Source organism: Hypomesus transpacificus, unplaced genomic scaffold, assembly GCF_021917145.1.
Source record: "Hypomesus transpacificus isolate Combined female unplaced genomic scaffold, fHypTra1 scaffold_166, whole genome shotgun sequence".
NCBI classification, from domain to species: Eukaryota; Metazoa; Chordata; class Actinopteri; order Osmeriformes; family Osmeridae; genus Hypomesus; species Hypomesus transpacificus.
The window spans coordinates 183,261-208,575 of NW_025813727.1; the positions used below are offsets into that span (position 1 = coordinate 183,261).

General features: G+C 49.5%; 2 protein-coding genes across 7 annotated transcripts in view; both read right to left on the minus strand.

Moving 5' to 3' along the window:
• Nucleotides 1-114: 114 nt before the first annotated feature.
• On the minus strand, nt 115-18,269 carry LOC124489039 (TBC1 domain family member 9B). 2 transcript variants are annotated; one of them, XM_047051655.1, is made up of 22 exons: nt 17,665-18,269; nt 15,011-15,121; nt 14,376-14,494; nt 13,851-14,079; nt 12,913-13,171; nt 12,086-12,293; nt 10,131-10,322; nt 9,858-10,016; nt 9,589-9,739; nt 8,268-8,482; nt 7,548-7,665; nt 7,159-7,444; nt 6,952-7,081; nt 6,704-6,802; nt 6,538-6,606; nt 6,164-6,404; nt 5,986-6,051; nt 5,815-5,880; nt 4,205-4,255; nt 3,576-3,629; nt 3,282-3,379; nt 115-2,987 (listed from the first exon to the last, which is right to left on the minus strand). In XM_047051655.1, the coding sequence occupies exons 1-22, from the start codon at nt 17,780-17,782 to the stop codon at nt 2,352-2,354; spliced, it is 3,675 nt and encodes a 1,224-aa protein (XP_046907611.1). In that variant the 5' UTR covers nt 17,783-18,269; the 3' UTR covers nt 115-2,351. The 2 variants fall into 2 exon arrangements, with proteins under 2 accessions (XP_046907611.1, XP_046907612.1); XM_047051656.1 differs by lacking the exon at nt 4,205-4,255 and having other exon boundaries at nt 17,665-18,268.
• Nucleotides 18,270-18,685: 416 nt separating this feature from the next.
• The window catches only part of rnf130 (ring finger protein 130), a 30,703-nt gene continuing 24,073 nt past the window's right edge, over nt 18,686-25,315 (minus strand). For 2 of the 5 annotated variants that reach the window (XM_047051660.1, XM_047051658.1), the window contains exons 7-10: nt 24,045-24,141; nt 23,305-23,512; nt 21,182-21,275; nt 20,485-20,680 (exon numbers count right to left, since the gene is read on the minus strand). In XM_047051660.1, coding sequence (XP_046907616.1) covers nt 20,662-20,680; nt 21,182-21,275; nt 23,305-23,512; nt 24,045-24,141 — 418 coding nt within the window. In that variant the 3' untranslated portion in view covers nt 20,485-20,661. Of the gene's footprint in view, nt 20,010-20,484; nt 20,681-21,181; nt 21,276-22,736; nt 22,802-23,304; nt 23,513-24,044; nt 24,142-25,315 lie in introns of those variants that run through there. The other 3 variants (XM_047051659.1, XM_047051661.1, XM_047051662.1) reach the window with 3 other exon arrangements.

Consider the following 25,315-nt stretch of genomic DNA (forward strand, 5'->3'; position numbering starts at 1 on the left):
TGTGCATAGGAGATACACAGCACAGCTGAGCCCAAATAACTCTGTGGCTGAGCTACAGCGAGAAGTTCACTGGTCTGCTATGAGTGCATAAACAGACAACACCAACCAGATAGATTCATTCAATATTTGTATATTTATTACACAGTATAGTACAGTACAGATCAACGACAATTAAAAAAGCAAACGGGTGAATAAATAAAGTGTTAGGTTGATACAGTAAGCAAAGACGTTTGCAATTAGGATTTAAAGACTGCCACATATCCAGGATCTTAACAAGAACCCTTATGTGCATAATCAGTCCAATATCCTGTTCACATTTAGCAAGTAGAGCTAAATAAGTAAACACATACATTAGTCAGGTTCATTAGGGTCGTCATTAAATAGGCCTATCAGAAATATAGCCAGTTGCAAAGCGGGAAATGTGATAGTTCCGTGCCTGTTTTGATAAGCAAACAATTAATAAACGGTTAATGACCTGGGACTTTGGTGTTGTAACAAAAAATAACACCATGCCAAATTTTACTTGGGTATAAAACTATTCTTAAAAAGTGCTTATATACTTGGTATGGTAGCCTATATTTCTATGGTTCCAGCTTATTTCTTGGGCAAACATTGACGTTTCCATATAATGCGTGGCTGTGTAAACCATCCTATTGTATTACAGTTGAAGCCCTGGCTAATTAACGCAATTCTGACAGCAGTTGTCTTGGAAATGAGTATCTGAGATCAATACTGGGGAGAGCCAGCACATTTTCCACCGATCTCGGACCTGCCGAGATGGTTAACTGTGCATGGCCCGGTCTGTAAACAAGTCCAGCTCATTCAATTCTTACCCGCCGTTCTTAATTTATAGCCCTAACCCGCCAATGTTCCACTGGCAGTTGGGGATGCCTAGGCTAGAAATAATACAACTAAGGAGGGGGCAAGGCTAGGCGTTATTTTCTAGTGCCTGTGCAGAATATCACAGTTTCAAAATATCATGCTCAAAGCTGATGTGTATGGTCGCATGTGGTGATCTAAAGTACTTTTTTGATAAAACAAGGTTATAAATGTACAAGACAGTAACACTGTTTACTCAAGACCCGCAATCATTCAGTTTCAGGCTACCATATTTAGTTCTTCACCAACAGCATCAGGACTATGATATCAAGCGGCACTGTAAAGCTCATGATATGTACGCAGAATACAAAAAGCTTTTAAATGACTCCACATATCGGTGTTAAACACCTAAATGTTTTAGAAAATATAATATGTACACAAACGCCAGCAAGGGCGTCCTAACTGACTTAAACATAATATCTGTATGAAGGATGATGGGTCAAATGAGACATTTAAAACACTGATGGATACCCTGATGGCCTATAAGTTGTTAAACATCAAGCCAAGTTCACAGAGCGTAAAAAACACCTCTCTCTCTTTAACTTTGAAATATTATTTAATAAACTTGAAATAATCCACTTAGATCTGGGCGAAGAGAGAATTGTGGTGTTCAATAAAGGGTGGGCGTTTTAGTGAGCGTAAGGGTAGGGTGATGAGACAGTCTCCTAAACCACACCAGTGTTACTGTACTACAACAACAGCAGGCCTACATGCACACTAAGAGGTAGTTTTGATAACCAACTGCTTAAATGTGATATTAAAAGTACTGGCCAGATAACCCTTGGCTTTGTCCCTCAGAAAACCAAACTGACATTTTCAATCTACATCTAACATCCAAGGTAACATAATGCTTCTATTTTAAGGCAATTCTTCCGTTTATTTCTTTAGTTGAGACTGTTGTGAATTTTCCCCTTAAAGGTTTGACTCACAATAAAGGCCATCTTCCACAGTTGAGATTTGGGTTCAAATGAAGGTTGAGAAGTAATCTGAAAGGGCACCCTGAAAATAGACATTTTAAAAGGGACAGTTTACCCCAAAATCAAAATTACATTTATACATAAAAGTATATATATATTTTTGTATTTTGGGGTGACCATCCCTTTCATCCTGATATCCTGCACAAACCTCGTAGTTGAAGTCCTAACCAAAACAAAGCCTGTGTAGTATTATTATAATAATTAAGAGTGGCTTTTCTGAAAAGTAATCTGACACTTGTTCCTATGTGGGTTCAAAGTAGTAATATAGGTCCTATAGATAGATACATCTGGTAGTAAAGTAGTAATATAGGTCCTATAGATAGATACATCTGGTTTTGGAAAATAAAAAGGACAGCAAGGGGAGATCCAGGCCCAGAGCTCGTTATGACGTGAGGGATGAAAGCCCCAGAAGCAACAAGTGACAGAGTGCCTGATGACAGTCAGGGGGTCCGGGGGGATGGAGGGCGACAATGTTTCCAGAACCTTCTGTGTTTCTCAGACGGAGTGATGAGCCAGCTCATGGTCGCTGGAGGAGCTCATCTGCCTCTCCACGCCCCTCTGAGCCCTACAGGACACCATGTTGGCTCTGATGTCACCTTTCTTCTCAAAGTAGTTCACGAGCGGAGGCTCGGTTAGCATGGAGGCCAGCACCTGCTCGAAGGTGATGGACCAATCGCCATCCAGAGAGCTTCCCCGTCGCTGGTCCCCGCAGCCAATCAGGACGGTGTCGTCGGCGATGTCCTCGCACTGCAGCGAGCCACCACTCACCATGGAGTAGGACGACACCGAGGTGTCATCCTTCACGTCCTCGTCTGATGTCTGCTGCGGAGGAGTCTCCAGCTGGGCCTCCGCCAGGGCCCTGCAGACCTGGGACTGTCCTGATCCACCCTCCCCGTTGGAGTCCTCCTGGGCGGGCAGGAGCGGGTCGGTGGCCAGGGGGCCTGGAGGGACGACCGCCAGGGCGCTGGTGGCGTCGAGCTTCTTGGCACCATTGTTGGTGAACTTCTTGCCCACCTCTCCGATGCGCAGCAGCAGGCTGGCGACGGTGGCGATGGCGTGGTAAAGCTCCTGCTCCAGAGGATCCTCACTGAACATGTTGTAGAGAGTCTTACACAGCTCTATGAACTGCTCCTGCAGGAGGGGAAGGAGGAGGGAGGGAGGAGATGGATGTGGGAAGAAGAAGGAGAGGGGTCAGAGGAGGAGGAGGGGACAGAAGGAAGGAGGAGGATTAAGGAGGAGGAGAGGGGGGATGGAGGAGAGTCAGCAGGGAACAGTCCAGGGCCCAGTTGATCTGGCAGCTCCTCTTTAAAAACACTCAGCTGATGCTTTCATCCAAGGAGCTACACATCACAGACCATCCAGGACCTCGAAGGGCAGGGTTGTGACAGTTTTACAGTGGTTAGTTTCTTAAAGAAGATGATGTACCTGGTTCATCCTGGGTAGGTCTTTAATGGTCTCCTTCTTGGGCTCCTTCTCCTTGGCCCACATCCTCAGGTAATACTTGTAGTCCTTCACCTTGTCCTCTGAAAACACACAGCTCAGGTTTCAAACAACAGCACGGAACTACAACCGTCATTTATTTATATCGCCCTCTACCCAGCAGAGGGCGATATAAACAAGTGCACCTGTGCTGTGAGAGGCTGACAGTGAGAGATGAAGAACTACATCATACATAATTAAGATCTAGAGTGAGTGTGTGTGTGTGATGAACAGACTCACCCTTCTTCTCGTCTGCCTCCCCCTTCGCATCTCCCCCTTCCTTCACTTCGTCCCCTGAACACAAGCAGGCAAATCATCAGCACCACCAAGCACAGCAGACACAGTCTCAACACACCAGGCAGAAACAACTGAACTAAACCCCTGTGCACCACAGAAGCTGTGACCGTGGAGTAGGTGGGGGGACAGGAGGGGTGTAAGTGGACAGGTCATGCTAGAAGGTCAGACAACATCACAAAGGATTAAGTGAGTGAACTAACCCAACACCTGAACATAGATTCTAGGGAGAGACAGGTGGACAGCAAGCACAAGGGCAGAGGTCACGATTCAGTGCTCAGATAAGGACAGTGAGGCATTTCCTCCAGGTCCCAGTGCGACCACGAGGAAGCAGGAAGGAGAGGGGAGAGAGGAGATAGGAGAGAGAGGATGGGAGGGGTCGGCGAAGAGAATTCAAGTGCCTCCACTCTTGTGTCTTGTCAGAGAGGACTAGTGTTTCTTAACCACAATGTGTCGCTTGTGCTGGGAGTTTATGGGGCTTGTAGCGAGGCCTTAAACAGAGTGCTTGTTGACAGAATGAGGTCACTACTCTGCTTATCAAAAGCTTCATGACCCACTGAGTCACAGAGACAAACCTGGGGTCACTTCCTGCGGCAGGAAGTCCACATCAGACAGGAAGGTAGGTTCTGGAGAAGTGAGAAACCAAACGGAGCAAGAGAGAATTGAAAGAGAAAAAGAGAGAATAAGAGACATCAAAATGGTAAAAAGTAAGTGAAGAGGAGGGGAGGGTAAAAGGTGAGGAGAGGGTGATGGAGGGTGAGGAGAGGGTGATGGAGGGTGAGGAGAGGGTGATGGAGGGTGAGGAGAGGGTGATGGAGGGTGAGGAGAGGGTGATGGAGGGTGAGGAGAGGGTGATGGAGGGTGAGGGGAGGGTGATGGAGGGTGAGGAGAGGGTGATGGAGGGTGAGGAGAGGGTGATGGAGGGTGAGGAGAGGGTGATGGAGGGTGAGGAGAGGGTGATGGAGGGTGAGGAGAGGGTGATGGAGGGTGAGGGGAGGGTGATGGAGGGTGAGGAGAGGGTGATGGAGGGTGAGGAGAGGGTGATGGAGGGTGATGGAGGGTGATGGTGAGGAGAGGGTGATGGAGGGTGAGGAGAGGGTGATGGAGGGTGAGGGGAGGGTGAGGGGAGGGTGATGGAGGGTGAGGAGAGGGTGATGGAGGGTGAGGGGCGGGTGATGGAGGGTGAGGGGAGGGTGATGGAGGGTGAGGAGAGGGTGATGGAGGGTGAGGGGAGGGTGATGGAGGGTGAGGAGAGGGTGATGGAGGGTGAGGAGAGGGTGATGGAGGGTGATGGAGGGTGATGGTGAGGAGAGGGTGATGGAGGGTGAGGGGAGGGTGATGGAGGGTGAGGAGAGGGTGATGGTGAGGAGAGGGTGATGGAGGGTGAGGGGAGGGTGATGGAGGGTGAGGGGAGGGTGATGGAGGGTGAGGAGAGGGTGATGGAGGGTGAGGGGAGGGTGATGGAGGGTGAGGAGAGGGTGATGGAGGGTGAGGAGAGGGTGATGGAGGGTGAGGGGAGGGTGATGGAGGGTGAGGAGAGGGTGATGGAGGGTGAGGGGAGGGTGATGGAGGGTGAGGGGAGGGTGATGGAGGGTGAGGAGAGGGTGATGGTGAGGAGAGGGTGATGGAGGGTGAGGGGAGGGTGATGGAGGGTGAGGGGAGGGTGATGGAGGGTGAGGAGAGGGTGATGGAGGGTGAGGGGAGGGTGATGGAGGGTGAGGGGAGGGTGATGGAGGGTGAGGAGAGGGTGATGGAGGGTGAGGGGAGGGTGATGGAGGGTGAGGAGAGGGTGATGGAGGGTGAGGGGAGGGTGATGGAGGGTGAGGAGAGGGTGATGGAGGGTGAGGAGAGGGTGATGGAGGGTGAGGAGTGGGTGATGGAGGGTGAGGAGAGGGTGATGGAGGGTGAGGGGAGGAGAGGGCAAGGAAAGGGTGGGGGATATGAGGAGACATGTTCAGTAGTAAGAACATACAGTTTGAGTAAGAACATACAGACAAGCAGGGACAGGATCCTAGGAAACACCAATCGCCGAGTATAGAATGCTGCTAGCTTGGGTGTGTGTGTAGCGTGTGTAGCATTTGTGAGTACCCTGTGGGGTGTGTGTGTGTGTACCCTGTGGGGTGTGTACCCTGTGTGGGGGTGTGTGTGTGTGTGTGTGTACCCTGTGGGGTGTGTGTGTGTGTACCCTGTGTGTCATCAGTGAAGAACTGTGTGGCTTCCAAGGCAGACTCCGCCTCCTCTGGACACAACGCTGCAAAGTAAACAAGACATGATCAACAACACTGTATACTACACACTACACACAAATCAGGGTTGTGCCATTTCTCCCTTGAGTCCCCCCCCCCCCCCTGCATACCTGGGGGCAGGTGCAGCTTGTACAGTAGCTTCAGCTTCTCTGTCATGTCTCCATGGTACATGCCACCTGAGGAGGACAACACAGGACAAACATTCTTAATTCCTGAATGAACCTCCACCTAGAGAGAAAACTAATACTCATGAATCCATTCAGCTGTCGTCCAAGGTCCCCCACTCACTGAGGCCGGTGACAAACTCCTTGAAGTTGATGAGGCCGTCCTTGTTGTGGTCGAGCAGGCGGAAGAGGCGTGCAGCAAGGGTGGGGGTGTGGACACCACACGGCCATGTGGCCAGCGAGCCAAACAGCTGGGAGAACTGGCCCAGGTCGATACGGTACTGCTCCAGGTAGGGCAGGCTGGGGTCGTGGCGATCTGTCGCCTCGCTGCTGCCGCCCCAGTAGCAGCTGGTGATGTGCTTGGCCTGCATGGACACCAGCCAGTCAGTCAGTCAGTCAGTCAACCAGCCAGTCAACCAGCCAGTCAGTCAACCAGCCAGTCAGTCAACCAGCCAGTCAGTCAACCAGCCAGCCAGTCACTTAGAGAACATCCCTCACCTTGAAGAGTACGTAGAGATCCTCCAGCTCCTCGATGCTGAAGGCTGACTCTGTCATAATGGCCCTCACCTGTGGAGACACACATGGAACGGAGGTCAACAGAGGTCAAGGCAGGGTCATCTCCACCCTCCCCCCCTCCCTCCCCCCTAGGGGTCCCTGTCCTCACCACGCTCCTCTTGGCTGTGTCCTCCAGAGAGTGGATGACCTTCAGCCTCTGCTTGAACCTCATCTGCTCGATTACATCAGCACGCAGGCTCCCAAACTTCTGCTCAGAGACACAGGAGAGGGGCGGGGTCAGGAAAGGGGCGGGGTCACCTTGAGAACATTCATCACCTCGTTCCACGTAGGAACTGAACCAGGTCTTGTTGCAGGACTGTGGGTAGACCAGGCCAGGGGAGGAGGGGGTAAACTGACCTCGTAAGAGGCCTTGACGAGCTCAAACACGTCGATCTCCGGGGGGGGCTGGTCCCCGCTGGTCAGTAGGGCGTGGAGGTGAGGGATGGGGGGAGACACAGTCTGTTTGTTCACCACGTTATCCAGGTACCTGAGGGGAGGGGGGGCTGTCACCATCCACCATCATCCTACACACCCCTACTGCACCCTCCCTCCCTCCCTCCTCACCTGCCCAGTATGGTCATGGCTTCGCCCTCGTCAGAGCAGCTCAGCAGATGGTCCATGTTGGCGTGCAGCACAGCCAGGGCCACCTGAAAGATCACCTTGATGCCCTCATAGAAGAAGCAGTCCACCACCACGGCGGCGCTGTCGAAGGGCATGACGGACAGGAAGAGGGTGAGGAACCAGGACAGGGAGATGGTAGAGATCACCCCCAGGTCCTGCATGTGCTCGTACAGCAGGGGGAGGCACTCTTTAGTCAGCTCCTCAAACACACCCTGGTCCACCAGCGCTCCTGCACAGCACAGAGAAGAGGGTGAGCTATAAAGACAGGCAGACAGGCTGGCAGACAGGCAGGCAGACAGGCAGGCAGACAGGCAGACAGGTGGGTGGCTGACCTACGACCCTGGTGTTGTAGTAGTCAGGCAGCATCCTCTCACACAGAGCCACCAGCAGCCAGAAGGCCTCCTCCTCCGTACAGTAGAGCAGCAGAACCGAGGTCACGATGTTCATGGCCTGGAGGGAAGAGAGAGGGGGGGAGAGAGAGAGGGGGGGGGGGGGGGAGAGAGAGAGGAGAGCTTGTTTCATTTGTGTAAAACCACAAACACCCTCCACCCTCCAGACAGATCCAGCTCAGCAGTTAGAGCAGCTGACTGCAGAACCAGAGGCCCCAGGTCAGGATACAAGCATCTGCCAGACAAACACATCCTCATCCTTCCTGCTGTGATGATCCCAGCAGCTCCCTTCAGCTTCTTCCTCCCTCAGGACACCTGCTCTGCACAGGAGCCACACACCACAGTACCTGCTCTGCACAGGAGCCACACACCACAGTACCTGCTCTGCTCAGGAGCCACACACCACAGTACCTGCTCTGCACAGGGGCCACACACCACAGTACCTGCTCTGCACAGGAGCCACACCACAGTACCTGCTCTGCACAGGAGCCACACACCACAGTACCTGCTCTGCACAGGAGCCACACCACAGTACCTGCTCTGCACAGGGGCCACACACCACAGTACCTGCTCTGCACAGGGGCCACACACCACAGTACCTGCTCTGCACAGGGGCCACACACCACAGTACCTGCTCTGCACAGGGGCCACACACCACAGTACCTGGCAGTAGCCGATGCCGGGGTTGCGGCAGGCGTAGGCGGTGAGGACGCGACGCAGCGCAGCGATGCCCGTCTCGTTCTGGAAGGCGTGGTGCTCAGGCATGGAGCGGTGCAGGTCCCTCTCTATCTCCTCTGTGGCCAGGGTGCACAGACCCATCGCCTGCTCCACCAGCTCACCATAGTAACCTGGGTGGGTCGCCATCTCATTCTGGGCTCCTGGGGGGGGGGGGAGAGAGAGATACAGGGGGAGAGATGGAGAGAGAAAGAGAGAGGCACATGTTATTATTACTACCTTTCATATTGGACAGCAAGAGCAGCTTCTGAAGAGGAGGCATGTTGCTGAGGTGGTGACTGCAGCGCTGGAAGTAGACCAGCATCAGAGGCCTGCTCTGCCCAGCACTGTGGTGAGGCCTGCTCTGCCCAGCACTGTGGTGAGGCCTGCTCTGCCGAGCACTGTGGTGAGGCCTGCTCTGCCCAGCACTGTGGTGAGGCCTGCTCTGCCGAGCACTGTGGTGAGGCCTGCTCTGCCCAGCACTGTGGTGAGGCCTGCTCTGCCGAGCACTGTGGTGAGGCCTGCTCTGCCCAGCACTGTGGTGAGGCCTGCTCTGCCCAGCACTGTGGTGAGGCCTGCTCTGCCCAGCACTGTGGTGAGGCCTGCTCTGCCCAGCACTGTGGTGAAGCCTGCTCTGCCCAGCACTGTGGTGAGGCCTGCTCTGCCCAGCACTGTGGTGAGGCCTGCTCTGCCCAGCACTGTGGTGAGGCCTGCTCTGCCCAGCACTGTGGTGAAGCCTGCTCTGCCCAGCACTGTGGTGAAGCCTGCTCTGCCCAGCACTGTGGTGAGGCCTGCTCTGCCCAGCACTGTGGTGAAGCCTGCTCTGCCCAGCACTGTGGTGAGGCCTGCCCTGCCCAGCACTGTGGTGAGGCCTGCTCTACCCAGCACTGTGGTGAGGCCTGCTCTACCCAGCACTGTGGTGAGGCCTGCTCTGCCCAGCACTGTGGTGAGGCCTGCTCTGCCCAGCACTGTGGTGAAGCCTGCTCTGCCCAGCACTGTGGTGAGGCCTGCTCTACCCAGCACTGTGGTGAGGCCTGCTCTGCCCAGCACTGTGGTGAAGCCTGCTCTGCCCAGCACTGTGGTGAGGCCTGCTCTGCCCAGCACTGTGGTGAGGCCTGCTCTGCCCAGCACTGACTGGACTACACTAGGAGAGACTACCCAGTAGTATGGCTGGAGTGAATGATGGAGGGACGGAGGAGGGAGGGCTGCAGATGGAGGGATGGAGGGCTGCAGATGGAGGGATGGAGGAGGGAGGGATGGAGGAGGGTACCTGAGAAGAGCATCCAGAGCTCTCCTCGCAGGGTTTCTGGGATGCCGTTGAGCACCAGCTCTCTGGTCTTGGACGTACGGTACATACACACGCCACGGCCAAATTCAAAGAAGTGGATGTTCCATGACTCCTCCTTCATCTTCTCCTTGGTCTGGGAGGGAGGAGTGAGGAGGAAGGGAGGGATGGAGGAAGAAAAGAAAGGTTGTTAACAAAAAGACAATCCAGAAGCTCCCCCCCCCCCCCTCCTCACCGATGACCTGCTGACTCACAGCTTTGGGCCCCAGGTCTTCAGGAGCGTCTTTCTGGTAGATTCGCAGGAGGCCCTGGGAGGCCGTGGGCAGGCTGGCGGAGTAGTGGCGCCCCTGGGGCCCCCCCGCCCCAGACGAGGGGGGGCTGGAGGGGAGCGAGGTGCCGGGGCTGGAGGACGCCTGGAGGTCAGGGAGGAAGAGCAGCTTGAACACAGAGGAGATGGTGTCTGATCACCTGAGAGATTACAGGGAAAAGAATGTGACCCTAATTGGCTGACTGTCTGATTGACTCACCGAGTGACCAGTCAGATCCCTGGCATCGCTCCAAAGGTTGTCGGGGGTGCGCTGCAGGAAGTCAGAGATGCGCTGGACCAGGAAGTCCCGGTCTCTGAGGTTAGCAAACAGGAAGGTCATCTTGCTCTTAGTGCTGATGGAGACAGGACATGGCAGCACACTGCTGCTATCAGCCTTCTCCACTATGGACACCTGGGGGGAGAGAGAGGGGGGGAGAGAAGGGCGAGTGGAAGTGGGTATGAGTGTGTGTATGTGTATACAGTGCCCTCCAAAAGTATTGGAACAGTGAGGCCAATTCCTTTATTTTTGCTGTAGACTGAAAACATTTGGGCTTGACATCAAACGATGAACGTGAAACCAGAGATCAACGTTTCAGCTTTTATTTCCAGGTATTTACATCAGGATCTGATGCACAAATTAGAAAATATCACCTTTTTGTTCGAACCCACCCATTTGTCACGTGAGCAAAAGTATTGGAACATGTGACTGACAGGTGTGTTTTGTTGCCCAGGTGTGTCCTATTACATACATTATTCAATCAATAAATACCACTGAATCTCTACACTCAGGTTCAGATTGGGTAAGATAGGTTTTGTCTATGCAGACTGTATTCAGAGGTGAAAACAACATGAAAACCGGAGCGCTGTCTTTGGGTGAAAAACAAGCAATTGTGAGTCTTAGAGAAGATGGAAAATCAATCAGAGCCATTGCAGAAACATTGGCCATAGCCAGTACAACCATTTGGAATGTCCTGAAGAAGAAGAAAACTACTGGTGTACTAAGTAACAGACGTCGAACAGGTAGACCAAGGAAAACATCAGCAGTTGATGACAGAAACATTGTGAGAGCTGTAAAGAAAGACCCTAAAACAACTGTTAGTGAGATCAGCAACAACCTCCAGATGGCAGGAGTGAAGGTATCACTATCTACTGTTCGCAGAAGACTTCATGAACAAAAGTACAAGGGCTACACCAGAAGATGCAAACCACTCATTAGCAAGAAGAATAGGAAGGCCAGGCTGGAATTTGCCAAAAAGTACAGAGATGAACCTCAAAAATTCTGGGACAAAGTTTTATGGACTGATGAGACAAAGATTAACTTTTACCAAAGTGATGGAAAGGCTAAAGTTTGGAGAAAGAAAGGAACTGCTCATGATCCCCAACACACAAGCTCATCTGTGAAACACGGTGGAGGTAATGTCATGGCTTGGGCTTGCATGGCTTCTTCTAGGACGGGCTCATTAATCTTCATTGAGGATGTAACACATGATGGCAGCAGCAAAATGAACTCGGAAGTCTACAGAAACATTTTGTCTGCCAATTTAAGGAAAGATGCAACCAAACTGATTGGCAGAGCCTTCATCATGCAGCAAGATAACGACCCAAAACACACTGCCAAAACAACAAAGGAGTTCATCAGGGGCAAGAAATGGAAGGTATTAGACTGGCCAAGTCAATCTCCAGACTTAAACCCTATAGAGCATGCATTTTACCTGCTTAAGAGGAGACTGAAGGGAGGAACCCCACAAAACAAACAACAACTGAAAGAGGCTGCAGTGAAAGCCTGGGAAAGCATCAAAAAGGAAGAATGCAAAAGTTTGGTGACGTCAATGGGTCACAGACTTGCTGCAGTTATTGAAAGCAAAGGATTTGCAACTAAATATTAAGTCTTATTCACTTAAATATGTTTTAAGTATATCTGTTCCAATACTTTTGCTCACATGACAAATGGGTGGATTCAAACAAAATGTGATATTTTCTTAGTTGTGCATCAGATCCTGATGTAAATACTTGGAAATAAAAGCTGAAACGTTGATCTCTGGTCTCACGTTCATTATTTGATGTCAAGCCCAAATGTTTTCAGTCTACAGCAAAAATAAAGGAATTCGCCTCACTGTTCCAATACTTTTGGAGGGCACTGTATGTGAGTGTATATATGTGTATAAGTGTGTGTACCTCTCGTAGCGGTATGATGAGCTGACAGAGGTCTTCCTCTCGGCTAGTGAAACAGATGTAGTTGTTGGAGACAAACAGCTGGCCCACGATGTGCATCTTAGCGAAGGGAGTCCACAGGGTGCAGTCTGTGTGCCCGTCCAGACGCTCCTCTGGGGTGAGCCGGAACAGAGCCCGGTACCTCTCGTTCTTAGCCCTGGCGTCCAGGTCCCTGGGGGGGCACACAACGTCAACACCTGGCCCCCTCCCCCAGAGGAACACACACCTTCAACACCCAACCCCAACCATCCCATAGTAACCCTCCCTCCCCCCTAACCCCAACCATCCCATAGTAACCCTCCCTCCCCCCTAACCCCAACCATCCCATAGTAACCCTCCCTCCCCCCTAACCCCAACCATCCCATAGTAACCCTCCCTCCCCCCTAACCCCAACCATCCCATAGTAACCCTCCCTCCCCCCTAACCCCAACCATCCCATAGTAACCCTCCCTCCCCCCTAACCCCAACCATCCCATAGTAACCCTCCCTCCCCCCTAACCCCAACCATCCCATAGTAACCCTCCCTCCCCCCTAACCCCAACCATCCCATAGTAACCCTCCCTCCCCCCTAACCCTAACCATCCCATAGTAACCCTCCCTCCCCCCTAACCCCAACCATCCCATAGTAACCCTCCCTCCCCCCTAACCCTAACCATCCCATAGTAACCCTCCCTCCCCCCTAACCATCCCATAGTAATCCTCCCTCCCCCCTAACCCTAACCATCCCATAACCCTCCCTCCCCCCTAACCCTAACCATCCCATAATAAAGACCCTCCCTGGGGCTGCAAACCTCTTGAGCGCTGACACGTTCTTCAGTGTCTTGCAGGGTTTGGGCAGTGAGTGATCAGCGGCAAAGCCCTCGTTGTCGAGGAGCTGCCGCATGGCGATGTTGGCCAGCTGCTCCATGAGTTTGAAGGTGTCGTTGATGTTGAGGAACATGGAGAAGTAATGCTCTGTGGTGCGAGTGCTCACACGCACGCTCTCCGGGAACAGCAGGGTGGCGTTCTTCTCCAGCTGGGTCACATCGGTCCACTGGACCACCAGGGTGACTGGAGGGGGGGAAATAGGAGAAGGGAGGAACAGAGGGGGAGAAGAAAATGGGGCAGTTAGGGAGGGACAGAGGGAGAGGAGGGAGGGAGGAGGTGGAGAGGGTAGGACAGCAAACAGCAGGGGCAGAAGGGAAGAGGAGGGAGGAGGTGGAGAGGGTAGGACAGCAAACAGCAGGGGCAGAAGGGAGGGAGGAGGTGGAGAGGGTAGGACAGCAAACAGCAGGGGCAGAAGGGAGGAGGAGGAACAGAAAGAGAATCATTCCAAGCATGCCATTTAAGATAACCATGGGTTCTGTCTGGCTAAACTTAATTAGCAGAAGTATTCTGTTGGGGGTTGGTTAACACACAGCTCTGTTCACCACGTTCCCTATTTAACACAGTCTTAATCCCTCACACACACTCACTGCTCCTCTCGCCTGATCATCTCACTTCCTCTCGTTCAGTCAGACACATATGATATTGTGTACAAGTATAGTAGCTCATATAGGGGAAGAAACCTTAACAACAACGGAAAAAAAGCATTTGAAGCTGTCGGGCCTTTTGGTTAGTTCTTTGTGTTTCACTAAACATTTGGTCCCCATAAGGGTAGGTAGAAAAGACCACACACACTCTCTCACACACACATTCTCTCTCTCTCCCACACACACTCTCTCTCTCTCTCACAGACCCCCCCCCCCACCTTCTTTCCCCAGCAGGAAGGAGTAGAAGCAGAGATGGTTGACGCTGAGGTAGGCCCAGCCCTGGCGCGGCACGCGGCCCTTCCAGTAGCTGCAGGAGTAGTAGTTCACCAGCTTCTCCTCGTCCGGCATCCCAAACAGCCTCCGCATCTTCACCTCAGCCTCGCGGAACTTCCCAGAGTCCTCATCCTCCTGGGCCAGCTTGCTCTTGTTTTCCTCAGCGATGATGCCCTGTGTGTGTGTGGGGGGGGGGGGGGGGGGGGGGAGGGGGGAGTTGTGGGTTTGGAGATTTTTAGTGCATTATGTCTGCAGTTCCTCTCACACTAGTGTTTAGATGCAGAGACGCCACCAGTCTGAGATCCACAGCCTTACTGAAACCTTGGGGAGGTCTCACTGCTTTACATTCAAACCTTCCAGATTTCAGGAATTTAAGCTTCATGTGACAATGATGCACCTTCACATGTCAAAACAACCACTGAAGAAACATCCCAGCTGGAGTGGAAATTATGTTCTGAAGTCTTTCTTACCTGGATCTTCCCCTTGACAAACGTAGTGATGTCCTCATCGTTGTCGAAGATGGAGAGAGTCTGGAGCAGGTTAGCCTCCAGCCACTCCCAGTGTTCAGTTATCTCCTTTCTAGAGGAGCCTAGAAACACAAGGAGTCCTTTACCCTCACAGTAACACACACAGTCCTGTACCCTCACAGTAACACACACAGTCCTGTACCCTCACAGTAACACACACAGTCCTTTACCCTCACAGTAACCTTTCCCTGCTCTCCCTCCATCTCTCTGTCACTCACAAGTCTCTCTAACATACACAGTCACAACGTCAGCATACGCACTTTGAAAAAAGAGCAGGAGAGAAGAACAGCATCCAGCATAATACATATATTTAATTTTTTTTTAAGTTCTGTGTAGCGAATTATTAATTAAATACATTGATTTCTAATCTGTGGGACACACTGCAGAAAGCCCAGATGTGATCTGAAGAGCAGAGTTCTAACAGCGTTTCAGCTGTCAGAGTCAAGGAACGGTCTGTATTTCCCAGACACAGCGCATATGAAACAGAGCTGTCGGCATCCCTCCCTAGCCAGCACAGAGACCTAACGGACCCAGCATCATAGGCCTGTCCCTGTCCTGAAGTGAGTCGCAGCACCCACCGCAAGCAATGCTCCAGAACAGCTGAGACTCTCCAGTCTGGTGGAGGATCCTGTAGGGAGCCACCCTGGCGCTAGAGTCCAGGACCACGTCCAGGGTGCCCACCAACAAGCCTGCACACAAATCAGAGAAGGAAAGGACTCAGTGAGGTGTGATGAAGAGTGAACACGTGATGATTAATGCGCTGATGAAGTGTTTAGTCTGTCTGTTCATTCAACGGAGTGACTGAGTTCAGTTGAGTTCTGGGTTTCCGCACAAGTATTCGTAATCTGCAGATAGGAAAAATGGTTTAACATACACCTCAACATAAAAATGACCAGTTAAGACACACAGTTGGACGAGCAGAGTCTCTCTGAAGCATGAAGGTCAAAGGATGGTGTTTATAGTAAATAAAGAACAACAAAGATAACATACAACAATTAAGTGAAATAATTTGTTTATTTTTGTTTTTTAAGGCTGGTCACAACAAGTCAGATCTAAAAGGCTGGTCTCAGGTCAGATCTAAAAGGCTGCTCTCAGGTCAGATCTAAAAGGCTGCTCTCAGGTCAGATCTAAAAGGCTGGTCTCAAGTCAGATCTAAAAGGCTGGTCTCAGGTCAGATCTAAAAGGCTGGTCTCAGGTCAGATCTAAAAGGCTGATCTCAAGTCAAATCTAAAAGGCTGGTCTCAAGTCAGATCTAAAAGGCTGGTCTCAGGTCAGATCTAAAAGGCTGGTCTCAGGTCAGATCTAAAAGGCTGGTCTCAAGTCAGATCTAAAAGGCTGATCTCAAGTCAAATCTAAAAGGCTGGTATCAAGTCATATCTAAAAGGCTGGTCTCAGGTCAGATCTAAAAGGCTGGTCTCAGGTCAGATCTGAAAGGCTGGTCCCAAATCAGATCTAACAGGCTGGTCTCAGGTCATATCTAACAGTGATATCAAGTTAGATCTTTTCAACCTTTCAAAATTATTTTGTTAAATGTTTTGGAACCTTTTAGAACTGGTCTCAGGTCTGATCTAACAGGCTGGTCCTAAGTCAGATTTTTTCAACCATTCTAAACTTTTGCAAACATATTTTATTTAAAAAAAAATGTTTCAACCTTTTTTTCAATCTTTCTAAACTTTTTTTGTTTTTACACAATGAAATGAGAGGACAGGAGAGAGGAGGAGGGGACAACCGAGAAGCCTAAACCAGAATAAAGCAGAGCAAAATACAGTACAGTCCTCATCAACGACCAAACTTGCACTTTGAAACTTTGAAAAAGTGTTTTCAACCTTTCCAAAAAACATGTGTTGTTCTGGCCTTCTGGGTCCGTGGTAGCTTTTTACAGTGTTTCCCCACCCTAGTCCTCAGAGAACACCATTCAAATAAATGGGTCGTTATCTAGCTCTGCAGAAGCCTCTTTATGACCATTCATTTGAATCAAGTGTGTTGGAGCAGGGAAACATCTAAAAAAAAAAAATCCTCACAAATCTAAGAAGTAGAAAGAAAATGTAAGGAGTGAAGTAAAATGTTGTTGAAAAATAAATAGTGAAGTCAATTACTGATCCCAGAAAAAATCTAAGTACAGCAACAAAGTATTTGTCCTTTGTTACTTCCCATCTCAGATTAGCACATAGGAAATCAACTGTATTCTACAGGTATATAGGCTATAGGCCTATAAAACGTAATTCTCAATCATCACACTACTCTGTCAGGCACGCTGCACCTTCCGCACATTTGACCGTCTTCACATGACCTGGTAATGTGTAGGTAAGCCTGAATGGTGACATTCGTGCTGGCTCGGAAGAACCTGTAACAACTCTACTAGGGGGGGGGGGGAGAAGTTGGATCCGCATTCACACATCAAAATCCCCTGTGATTCAATTAGGATAAATAGGTTATTTGGCAAAGCTTTGTATGGGTTATCAAAGAGAAAATCCAGGATGTGGTTTGGGTTAATAAATTAACGACTAGTTAATGGGTTCAATTGATAGTGATTGGGTTCAATTGAAAACGTCAAACTGTCGGGGGGATGAACAGGACACTTGTGTCACCGAGAATAAATGACCTGGGGGGGGGGGGGGGGGGGGGGGAAATCTAGTTAGGCCTACACATAGACAGTAGACATGAGTTAGCCTAATTGTTCTGGGATCTATTTTAAGAAAGACATTTGTCCCAACGGCATTTACTCTATAGACTGTTGGCATTTGCCAAAAGGATTAAATAAGTACACTGAGGGGTAGCATGTCACACCGCAGTTCACCGTCAATATGCTTGTTGCAAAATGATTTCAGGAAAAGGGTAGTCTATGCAAACAAACATCATCTGATTGATCTCGTGACTAGAAATCGTCCAATGGGGTTTTCTTTAATGCTACATTGGTAATATTGGCAAACGTGTAACAAACATAGGCAGGCCAACATAAACAACAAGTAGGCTATATGTATGTGCACAAACTTAGTAACTAGCTAGCTAATATTCACAAACACCTGCAGCAGTATTTTTAACTAGTCAACTGCCTAAGGTAAGCTAGCTACACGTCAACACAACATAGAAGGCAACGCAGGCAGCCAGCAGTAGGATGTCCGCAGCCAGAAGGTAACTAGCTCGCTAGCTTGCCCTTTTAAGGTGTCCAGTTCACAAACGCAACAGTATATTTGATGCAATCATGGACACGATATAATGTACTATTACTCACCAGTGATGCCACCGCCTTTTCCATGGCCCTTTCGCCGCTGGAGAATAAAAAACGGGTTTGCTCTTTCGCTCACCCAGAGAGCGTTGGCAAGCAACACCTCCTCCGGAGATATCCACATTTTTGGAGGCGTTGAAAAACCTTCTCCCAGACACCGACTAACAAATCGACGAACAAGATGCTTGTTTTGAGTATCAAAAGCTAGAAGGTAGTTTCCAGACGCCCGTTCTGCAGACCAGGGCACTGCCACGGGTTACAGTTCATGTCCGCGGGCCATCGGTCCGTCCGTGGTTTCAGCAGCTGTGTGTTTGTGAAGCACTCCTTCCTGCTGGATGAAATCCCGCCCACCGCGCGGTGCGTCCCCGATCGCTGCAGACCAGTAGCCTACAATCAAAATGACTGTGTTATCATAACCACTTCGAGCTATCAAACAGAGGCTCGTAACAAGATCCCCCATTGCCTTGTTATTAAATGTGCTTTATGGATACATTTGATTTTATTTGCATTTTACAGACGCATAATATGGCCGGGGTGTTTGGTAGCTATCCGCTACCGTTGCTTCTTCATCCACAAGCGATAACTATCGTTTAATTCCTTGGACAGTGAGCGATGGCGATACAATGTTTTTTAGTAATCGTCAGGTTGTTTACTCACTCTACAAGTTCATGGCCCACAGACCAACGGCGACCTCTGCCGTCACACATTTAATTGTAGCAGATTTTCAGAAAAATGGGTGTGTCTCAATACTCATACCAGTATACTTGATTGTATGTACTAAATAGTATTGTAGTATTGGTAATGAGATGCACCGAGTAATAAACTCACCTGATGGTATCGTCAGTTTGTAGAGACTAGTATTTTAGATATATTTGGTGAAAGGACTGAAAGCCTGGACACTACATTAACCTTTGCTACGTTCCACATCGTCCTTTGATTGGACAAAATGTATCCTTGTTCTGGAAACAGACAACCTAACTAAAAACATGAATCTGGGGATAACTGTGGCACTCCAATCACAACAAAATAGGCAATAATTACTTTTAATTCTGAGGCAGTACTGTATGAAACACAGTGACCCAAAAACAGTGTTGGACTCAGCCCCCGGCCACATGACACCTGGTCCTCATCATCATAGTCCCAAATATCAGATACAAAGACAAGAACACAAAGGAACAACACGCACAAAAGAACTACTCCCTTCCACCCGATTCATACAAGATTTAGTAAAGAAACAAGAACAGTGCTTTAATAGGCCACTTTAGAGATATATCATGTATAGATTGTATATACCGTATATATATATACATATACTAGATTCCCCTCATCAGGGTCTGATTATTACACGCTGAGGGTCAATTATATTTGTTTTGAATACACATTAAAATGCCTTTTTGTACTACAGAGAAACATGGTTTCGCTACAGGAGAGGAACACTGTTTCACAAAGTTCCAGACATTGTACGTTGCTCCACTGGTTCTCCAGTCTCTCGTTCAGTGTCACTGGAAGAAGGGACCAGGAGGAGGGAGAGAGAGAGAGACACACAGAGAGAGAGAGAGAGAGAGAGAGAGAGAGAGAGAGAGAGAGAGGGCAAACGTGAACAAGTCCTGCGTCACTGCCCTCCTCTCCATTCTTCAGGCAGCATTAATACCATACCGGACTGGTCCACCAGGAAGTACTGGAGCAGTCCGAGTGGCAGGTCCTGCCTTCACAGACAAAGAGCCATATTCTGACAACAGCGGAGGCGAATGAAGCTCAAATTAAACGACGATTATCTATTCATATATACATGTAGGATGCTGAAGGTACAATAAGTGTACATTAAAAACCTGTGGTTATTTCTAGATCATGTTTAAAACAGACACTACACCAGCATACTGCAAAATAAGACTGAAGGATTCGTTTTCACTTCCTTCTCTAAAGATTTTCTAACAAGAAAAAAGGCTGACAAAATAACTCTCAGGAAAGACTTAATATAACAAGGAAGAATAGAGCCAGATATTCTTCTCTTCTTTTGGACAAGTAGGAGTATATTCTGCATGGGAAGAAAGTATTTGATGTCATCGTAGATGTTCCAAAGGTTTGTCATATACTGCATGTGCCATCACCCACACTCCTCTGACACACACACACATATACACACGCACACACACACACACACACACACACAGGGTCACCAGTGTGCAATCCAAGAAATAATCCATCCCCTTGGTTAGGGAGTGGTAACCATGGCGCTGACCCTCATGACTTGTTGTCGTCGTAGAGGTCAAGCGAGGCCTGGATGTCAGGCAGCTCCGCCTCACAGACAAGGCTCCGCGGTGACATGGAGCTCCTGTTGAAGAAGTGACCACCTGCAACACAGGGAGACGCGTGAGTCAGACACATCGTGCTAGCGCAGGAGCAAGACCAACCGACTGGTGAAAAAGTCCATTTGTGATGGTCACAAAGAGGTGTATGTTAAAATGTATATTTTGTGGTTGTAGAATTTTTTTTGATAGATATCAAGAGATCACTGTCTACCTACGCATTCACTTTACTGTGTGTAGAGTGTGTATGTCTGTGTGTAGAGTGTGTATGTCTGTGTGTATGTCTGTGTGATGTAATGATGCATATGTTGACACCTGTATTTCAGGAGTGTGTGACGGTCATTAGAAATGTGAACAGCACAATGTGACTTGTCTGTCCACACAGCTGCTGTCTCAGTTTCACAGATCTGTCTACACGAGAAATCATCAGCTCTGATAGTTAGTTACTATTAATTAGTAACTAAGTATTAGTTAAAATAGTTGGTATTAGTGTTTAGTAGTCAGAAATAAAGGAGACAAGTGTTAAAAAAAAAATTTATTTCATGTTTCACTCTTTAAGTCTAATAATAAAAAGAACAAATTGAACATTTGTCACAGTAATAGAAGAATTCAGGCAGATCTCAGGCAAGCATGGCACAAGATGGCGGCGTGGGGTTAGGAACCCCAGCAGTACAAGTGACAGATACGGAGATCACCTTCACTCTTCAAAGTCCATCCTGAAGGAGAGAGAGAAAGATGTTTAGGAGGAAGAGACCTGTTTCTCTTTCTTAAATGTTATACCAAGAAGTAAGAAACTAAAACACCATGGTGGTCATTCAGAGTTGTGAGGAGGAACTCTGCCACTGGAGTTGTTTTGCATCAGTCTGGAATGTTTGCTGAGCTTGGAAACTATAGTCACCTGACAGCGGGTCAATACTGTGTAATGGAGCAAAGGTCCTTAACCCAGAATAACAAAGTTAGGCCATTTTTGTCCCACTAAGGAAAATACTACAAATATATGTAACTTTTCATTGGCCTGTTAATTTAAACCTGAACAAGGACGGAATTACAAAATAACAACGCAATATAATCATCCAAATCAATGAGCATCATCACATTGATTGGATTTTGACTTAAAAAAAATACAACTTTTATCCTTAAAATCTCCATCTGTGGTTAGGACAGTAATTTCCCTGTGTATGTGTGAAATCAAGCTTTGAAGTTCTGTTTGTACTCACTGTAAGCTGCGGTAGCTGGCGGTAGCTTTGATGATCATGTAGCACAGAGTGAGAGCGCTGAGAAGAGCGAAACTGCCGATAAGAAACCACTCTTCTGTTAAATAAAGGAGAGGAGGGGGGGAGGGTCACTGCATGCCGTCCCAAAGGAAGACTCCTAACCCAAGGAAGACCCCGCCAAGAGAAGTAAGGAGGTGGAGGAGTCGGAGGAGGAGAGGAGGAGAAGGAGGAGAATCAAAGCTGGAAGAGAGCTGCAGAGGAGCTGAGAATTGTCGAGTCAGAGAGGAGGAGAGGCTGATGGGCAGAGGAGGAGAGAGCGTCGCTGACATCCAGGAAATGAGAAGATCCAGAAATGACTTGATCAGAGTAGACAGGCCGAGGACGTCTCCTAGACAAGCTTGACGGTGGAAGTAACACACACACACACAGTCCACTACAAAGGTTATGGAAGCAGAGGGGTCTGCAAGCGAGTGTTGGTCTGTGAGAAGGTTCGACACACAGGAAGAGTAGACGCAAGTGTGTGGTTCCAGCTCTCGGACACTGGATTGATCCGGCTTTTCTGACTACCTGACCCCCGTCTGGTTTGAGGTCACACGAAAAGTGGACCTCACGCTCCGCTAACAGTGGACCTCACGCTCCGTTAACAGTGGGCCTCACGCTCCGCTAACAGTGAGCCTCACGCTCCGCTAACAGTGGGCCTCACGCTCCGCTAACAGTGAGCCTCACGCTCCGCTAACAGTGGGCCTCACGCTCCGCTAACAGTGGGCCTCACGCTTCGCTAACAGCGGGTCTCACGCGCCGCTAACAGTTGGTTGTGACTTTTGCTTCGTCATGGTGATTATCCGGAGAGGCACGTCGTCATGGTTTCACCACCCACTCTGAGAGTTCCGATTCCAGCATTAGAGACACAGCAGCGATGTCAGGGATTTCAACAGCAGGAGATTGACCTATGAAGGAGCACTCTTCAGGGAGTGTGTGCGTGTGTGTGAGTGTGTGTGGTTTTGGTGCGAGTATGTTTCCATGCTGGATGGGATGAGTACGCTAGGCAGAGCTGAGCAAGCACCAGAGAAAGATGCTGCTTGGTCACAGTCTGCTCAGTGGAGGCTAGCTACTGACAGAGCTACTGACAGAGCTACACTGACAGAGCTACTGACAGAGCTACTGGCAGAGCTACTGACAGAGCTACTGACAGAGCTACTGACAGAGCTACACTGACAGAGCTACTGACAGAGCTACTGGCAGAGCTACTGACAGAACTACTGACAGAGCTACTGACAGAGCTACACTGACAGAGCTACTGACAGAGCTACTGACAGAGCTACTGACAGAGCTACTGGCAGAGCTACTGACTGGTCATGTTGTCACTACACAGAGGTTGATAGAGCGTGACTGGAGAAATGTAAGATATGTGTGGGAGTTTATATAGCATGGTCTCTTTAGCCAAGTGCTTGAGTTTAATACTAGTGCGCATGATTCTCACAGAACATGTTTTAACCAATGTTTTTTTTTTTTATACGTTTCAAGTAATTTTTGATACATATTTTCATGACAATCAGTCATCAAGTTTTGATTTTCAAAAGTCCCTTTTGTAGAGGAAAAAATCCAACAAAAGCACCTGGCAAACTGTCCAGGACAAGAGCAAGGAGGGTGAAAGCAGAAACCAGATCAACAATAAGAGATGGCCCAAAACGAGTTGGATGAAAAGATTAGAGAGAAAACAATAGTATGATATGAAAGAGAACACCAAAACGAGAAAAAAAAAAGTTACGATAAATTTATAAAAAATTGATGCAAAGATAGATAGATAAACAGAAATATATATATAGATACTTTAGATAGATATATTAGAGAGAGATATGTTTTGTATGTATTTAGATAGTTAGGTAGACAGACAGGAAGACACAGACAGACTGACACACAGACAGACAAACAAACACACAAGACAGACAGGCAGACACACAGACAGGCAGACAGACAGACAAACAGACTGATGCACACAGGCAGACACACAGACAGACAGACAGACACAAAGACAGACAGGCAGACAAACAAACAGACAGGCAGACAGACAGACAGGTAGACAGACAGACAGACAGACAGGCAGACGGAGTGTGTGAGCTCCTTACTGGTGACGGCGATGTTGATCTCCCCGGTGTGGGGGGTGAGCTCTCGATCTGCGGGGCCCTGAAGCGCCCCCTGGTGGCTGAGGGGCTCCAGGCTGATAGAAGTGTCGCTGGACAGGTCCACCAGAGCCGTGCGCTGGCTGCTGGACGTCTGGCTGCGACTCAGACGCTCCATGTCGAACGCTACGTTGTCCACGCACGGCAGGTTGGGCTGGAGGGACACACACACACACAGATGTTAAGGACAAGCATGCCAACTGCTGTAGCTGTTCTTGCTGCAGATCCCTGCAATATCTCTGTCGCACTTGACATGTCCAGCAGGGGGCAGACTAGGGTTATGGATGAGGTAATGCAAAAACTGGCGCACACACGCACACACAGCCTGTCTGGGTTATGCAATCCCCAGTATTAATATGGAGCTTTGTCACTATGACAAACAGCACCTTACATGTGAAGGACAACACTGAAAACCGATGTCTCCTGCAGTCTAACCAGACGAACACAGGACCTTCACGCCTCAAGGTGTACTGCTAGTCGTTAATTAATACATGTAAAATCGAGATTGTTTTATACGGTACAGTTACTGTAATCGGTGTTTAAAAAGACAGATTAAGGGAAGCAATGTTTGCAATGTTAATAACAATCCGACTGAAATCTGAAAACATGTCATATACACACGCATATGCACACACCCACACAGTAGCAATCCAGGACTCCTGCAGTAGCAGCAGAGAGACACTAACCATGATGCCCAGGGCTTTGAGGATGTTGAGTTTACACATGGGGCAGGTACAGTGCTCGTTCAGCCAGGGGTCCACACACACCTTGTGGAAGACATGTCTGTACAGAGAGAGAGAGAGACAGAGACAGAGAGAGAGAGACAGAGAGAGAGAGGGGGAGAAAGAGGGAGAGAGAGAGAGAGAGAGAGAGAGAGAGAGAGAGAGAGAGGGAAAGGAGGGACACAGAAAGATAGAGAGAGGGAGGGAGGGAGGGAGGGAGCGAGCGAGCGAGGAAGGAGGGAGACAGAGAGGGAGAGAGAGAGGGGGAGGGAGAGAAGGAAAGACAGACAGACATGGTTATAAATCAGGAAGCCACCTCCACAAACGAGCCCTAAAAAGTCCTTGAGGGCTCTTCAACATCCAGGCCGGGTCCTCCACCTACGCTAGCATCCTGAGCACAATGGCTGCTCTGTCGATGGCTGCAGAGTGCTCGCGTGTCATCAACGCCAGCGGGGAGCTAGCAAGACAGGAAACCAGTCGAGCTGGGAGGGACAAGGAGGCCATTGTGGCTCAGAGTTCGACACAAGGACGCCATTGTGGATCTGAGAGAAACTCCTTCTGCTGGTTGGTTAGGAATTGAGATTCACCAGGTACTTGAAAGCCCTTAAAGACCCTGCATCCCTCACCACAGTTTCAGCCTCTCCAGATGAAAATCTCTCCATCAAAGGGATGGACTCCCGTAAAACCATACGAAGGTCTTTACTTTAAAGAACTGTTCAGTATACTCATCATGGAGATACGTAGCTGAAGATACCAGAGGACAAGATAAAAGATAGTTGGTTGTGTTAAGTGCCCATCCTAACTTTCCCTCTGGTCTGCTGGGTGAGGAGGGGAGTGTGGGTCTACTGGAGTGAGGAGAGGAGTGTGGGTCCACTGGAGTGAGGAGGGGAGTGTGGGTCCACTGGAGTGAGGAGGGGAGTGTGGGTCCACTGGAGTAAGGAGGGGAGTGTGGGTCCACTGGAGAGAGGAGGGGAGTGTGGGTCCACTGGAGTGAGGAGGGGAGTGTGGGTCCACTGGAGTGAGGAGGGGAGTGTGGGTCCACTGGAGTGAGGAGGGGAGTGTGGGTCCACTGGAGTGAGGGTCCACTTGAGTGAGGAGGGGAGTGTGGGTCCACTGGAGTGAGGAGAGGAGTGTGGGTCCACTGGAGTGAGGAGAGGAGTGTGGGTCCACTGGAGTGAGGAGGGGAGTGTGGGTCCACTGGAGTGAGGAGAGGAGTGTGGGTCCACTGGAGTGAG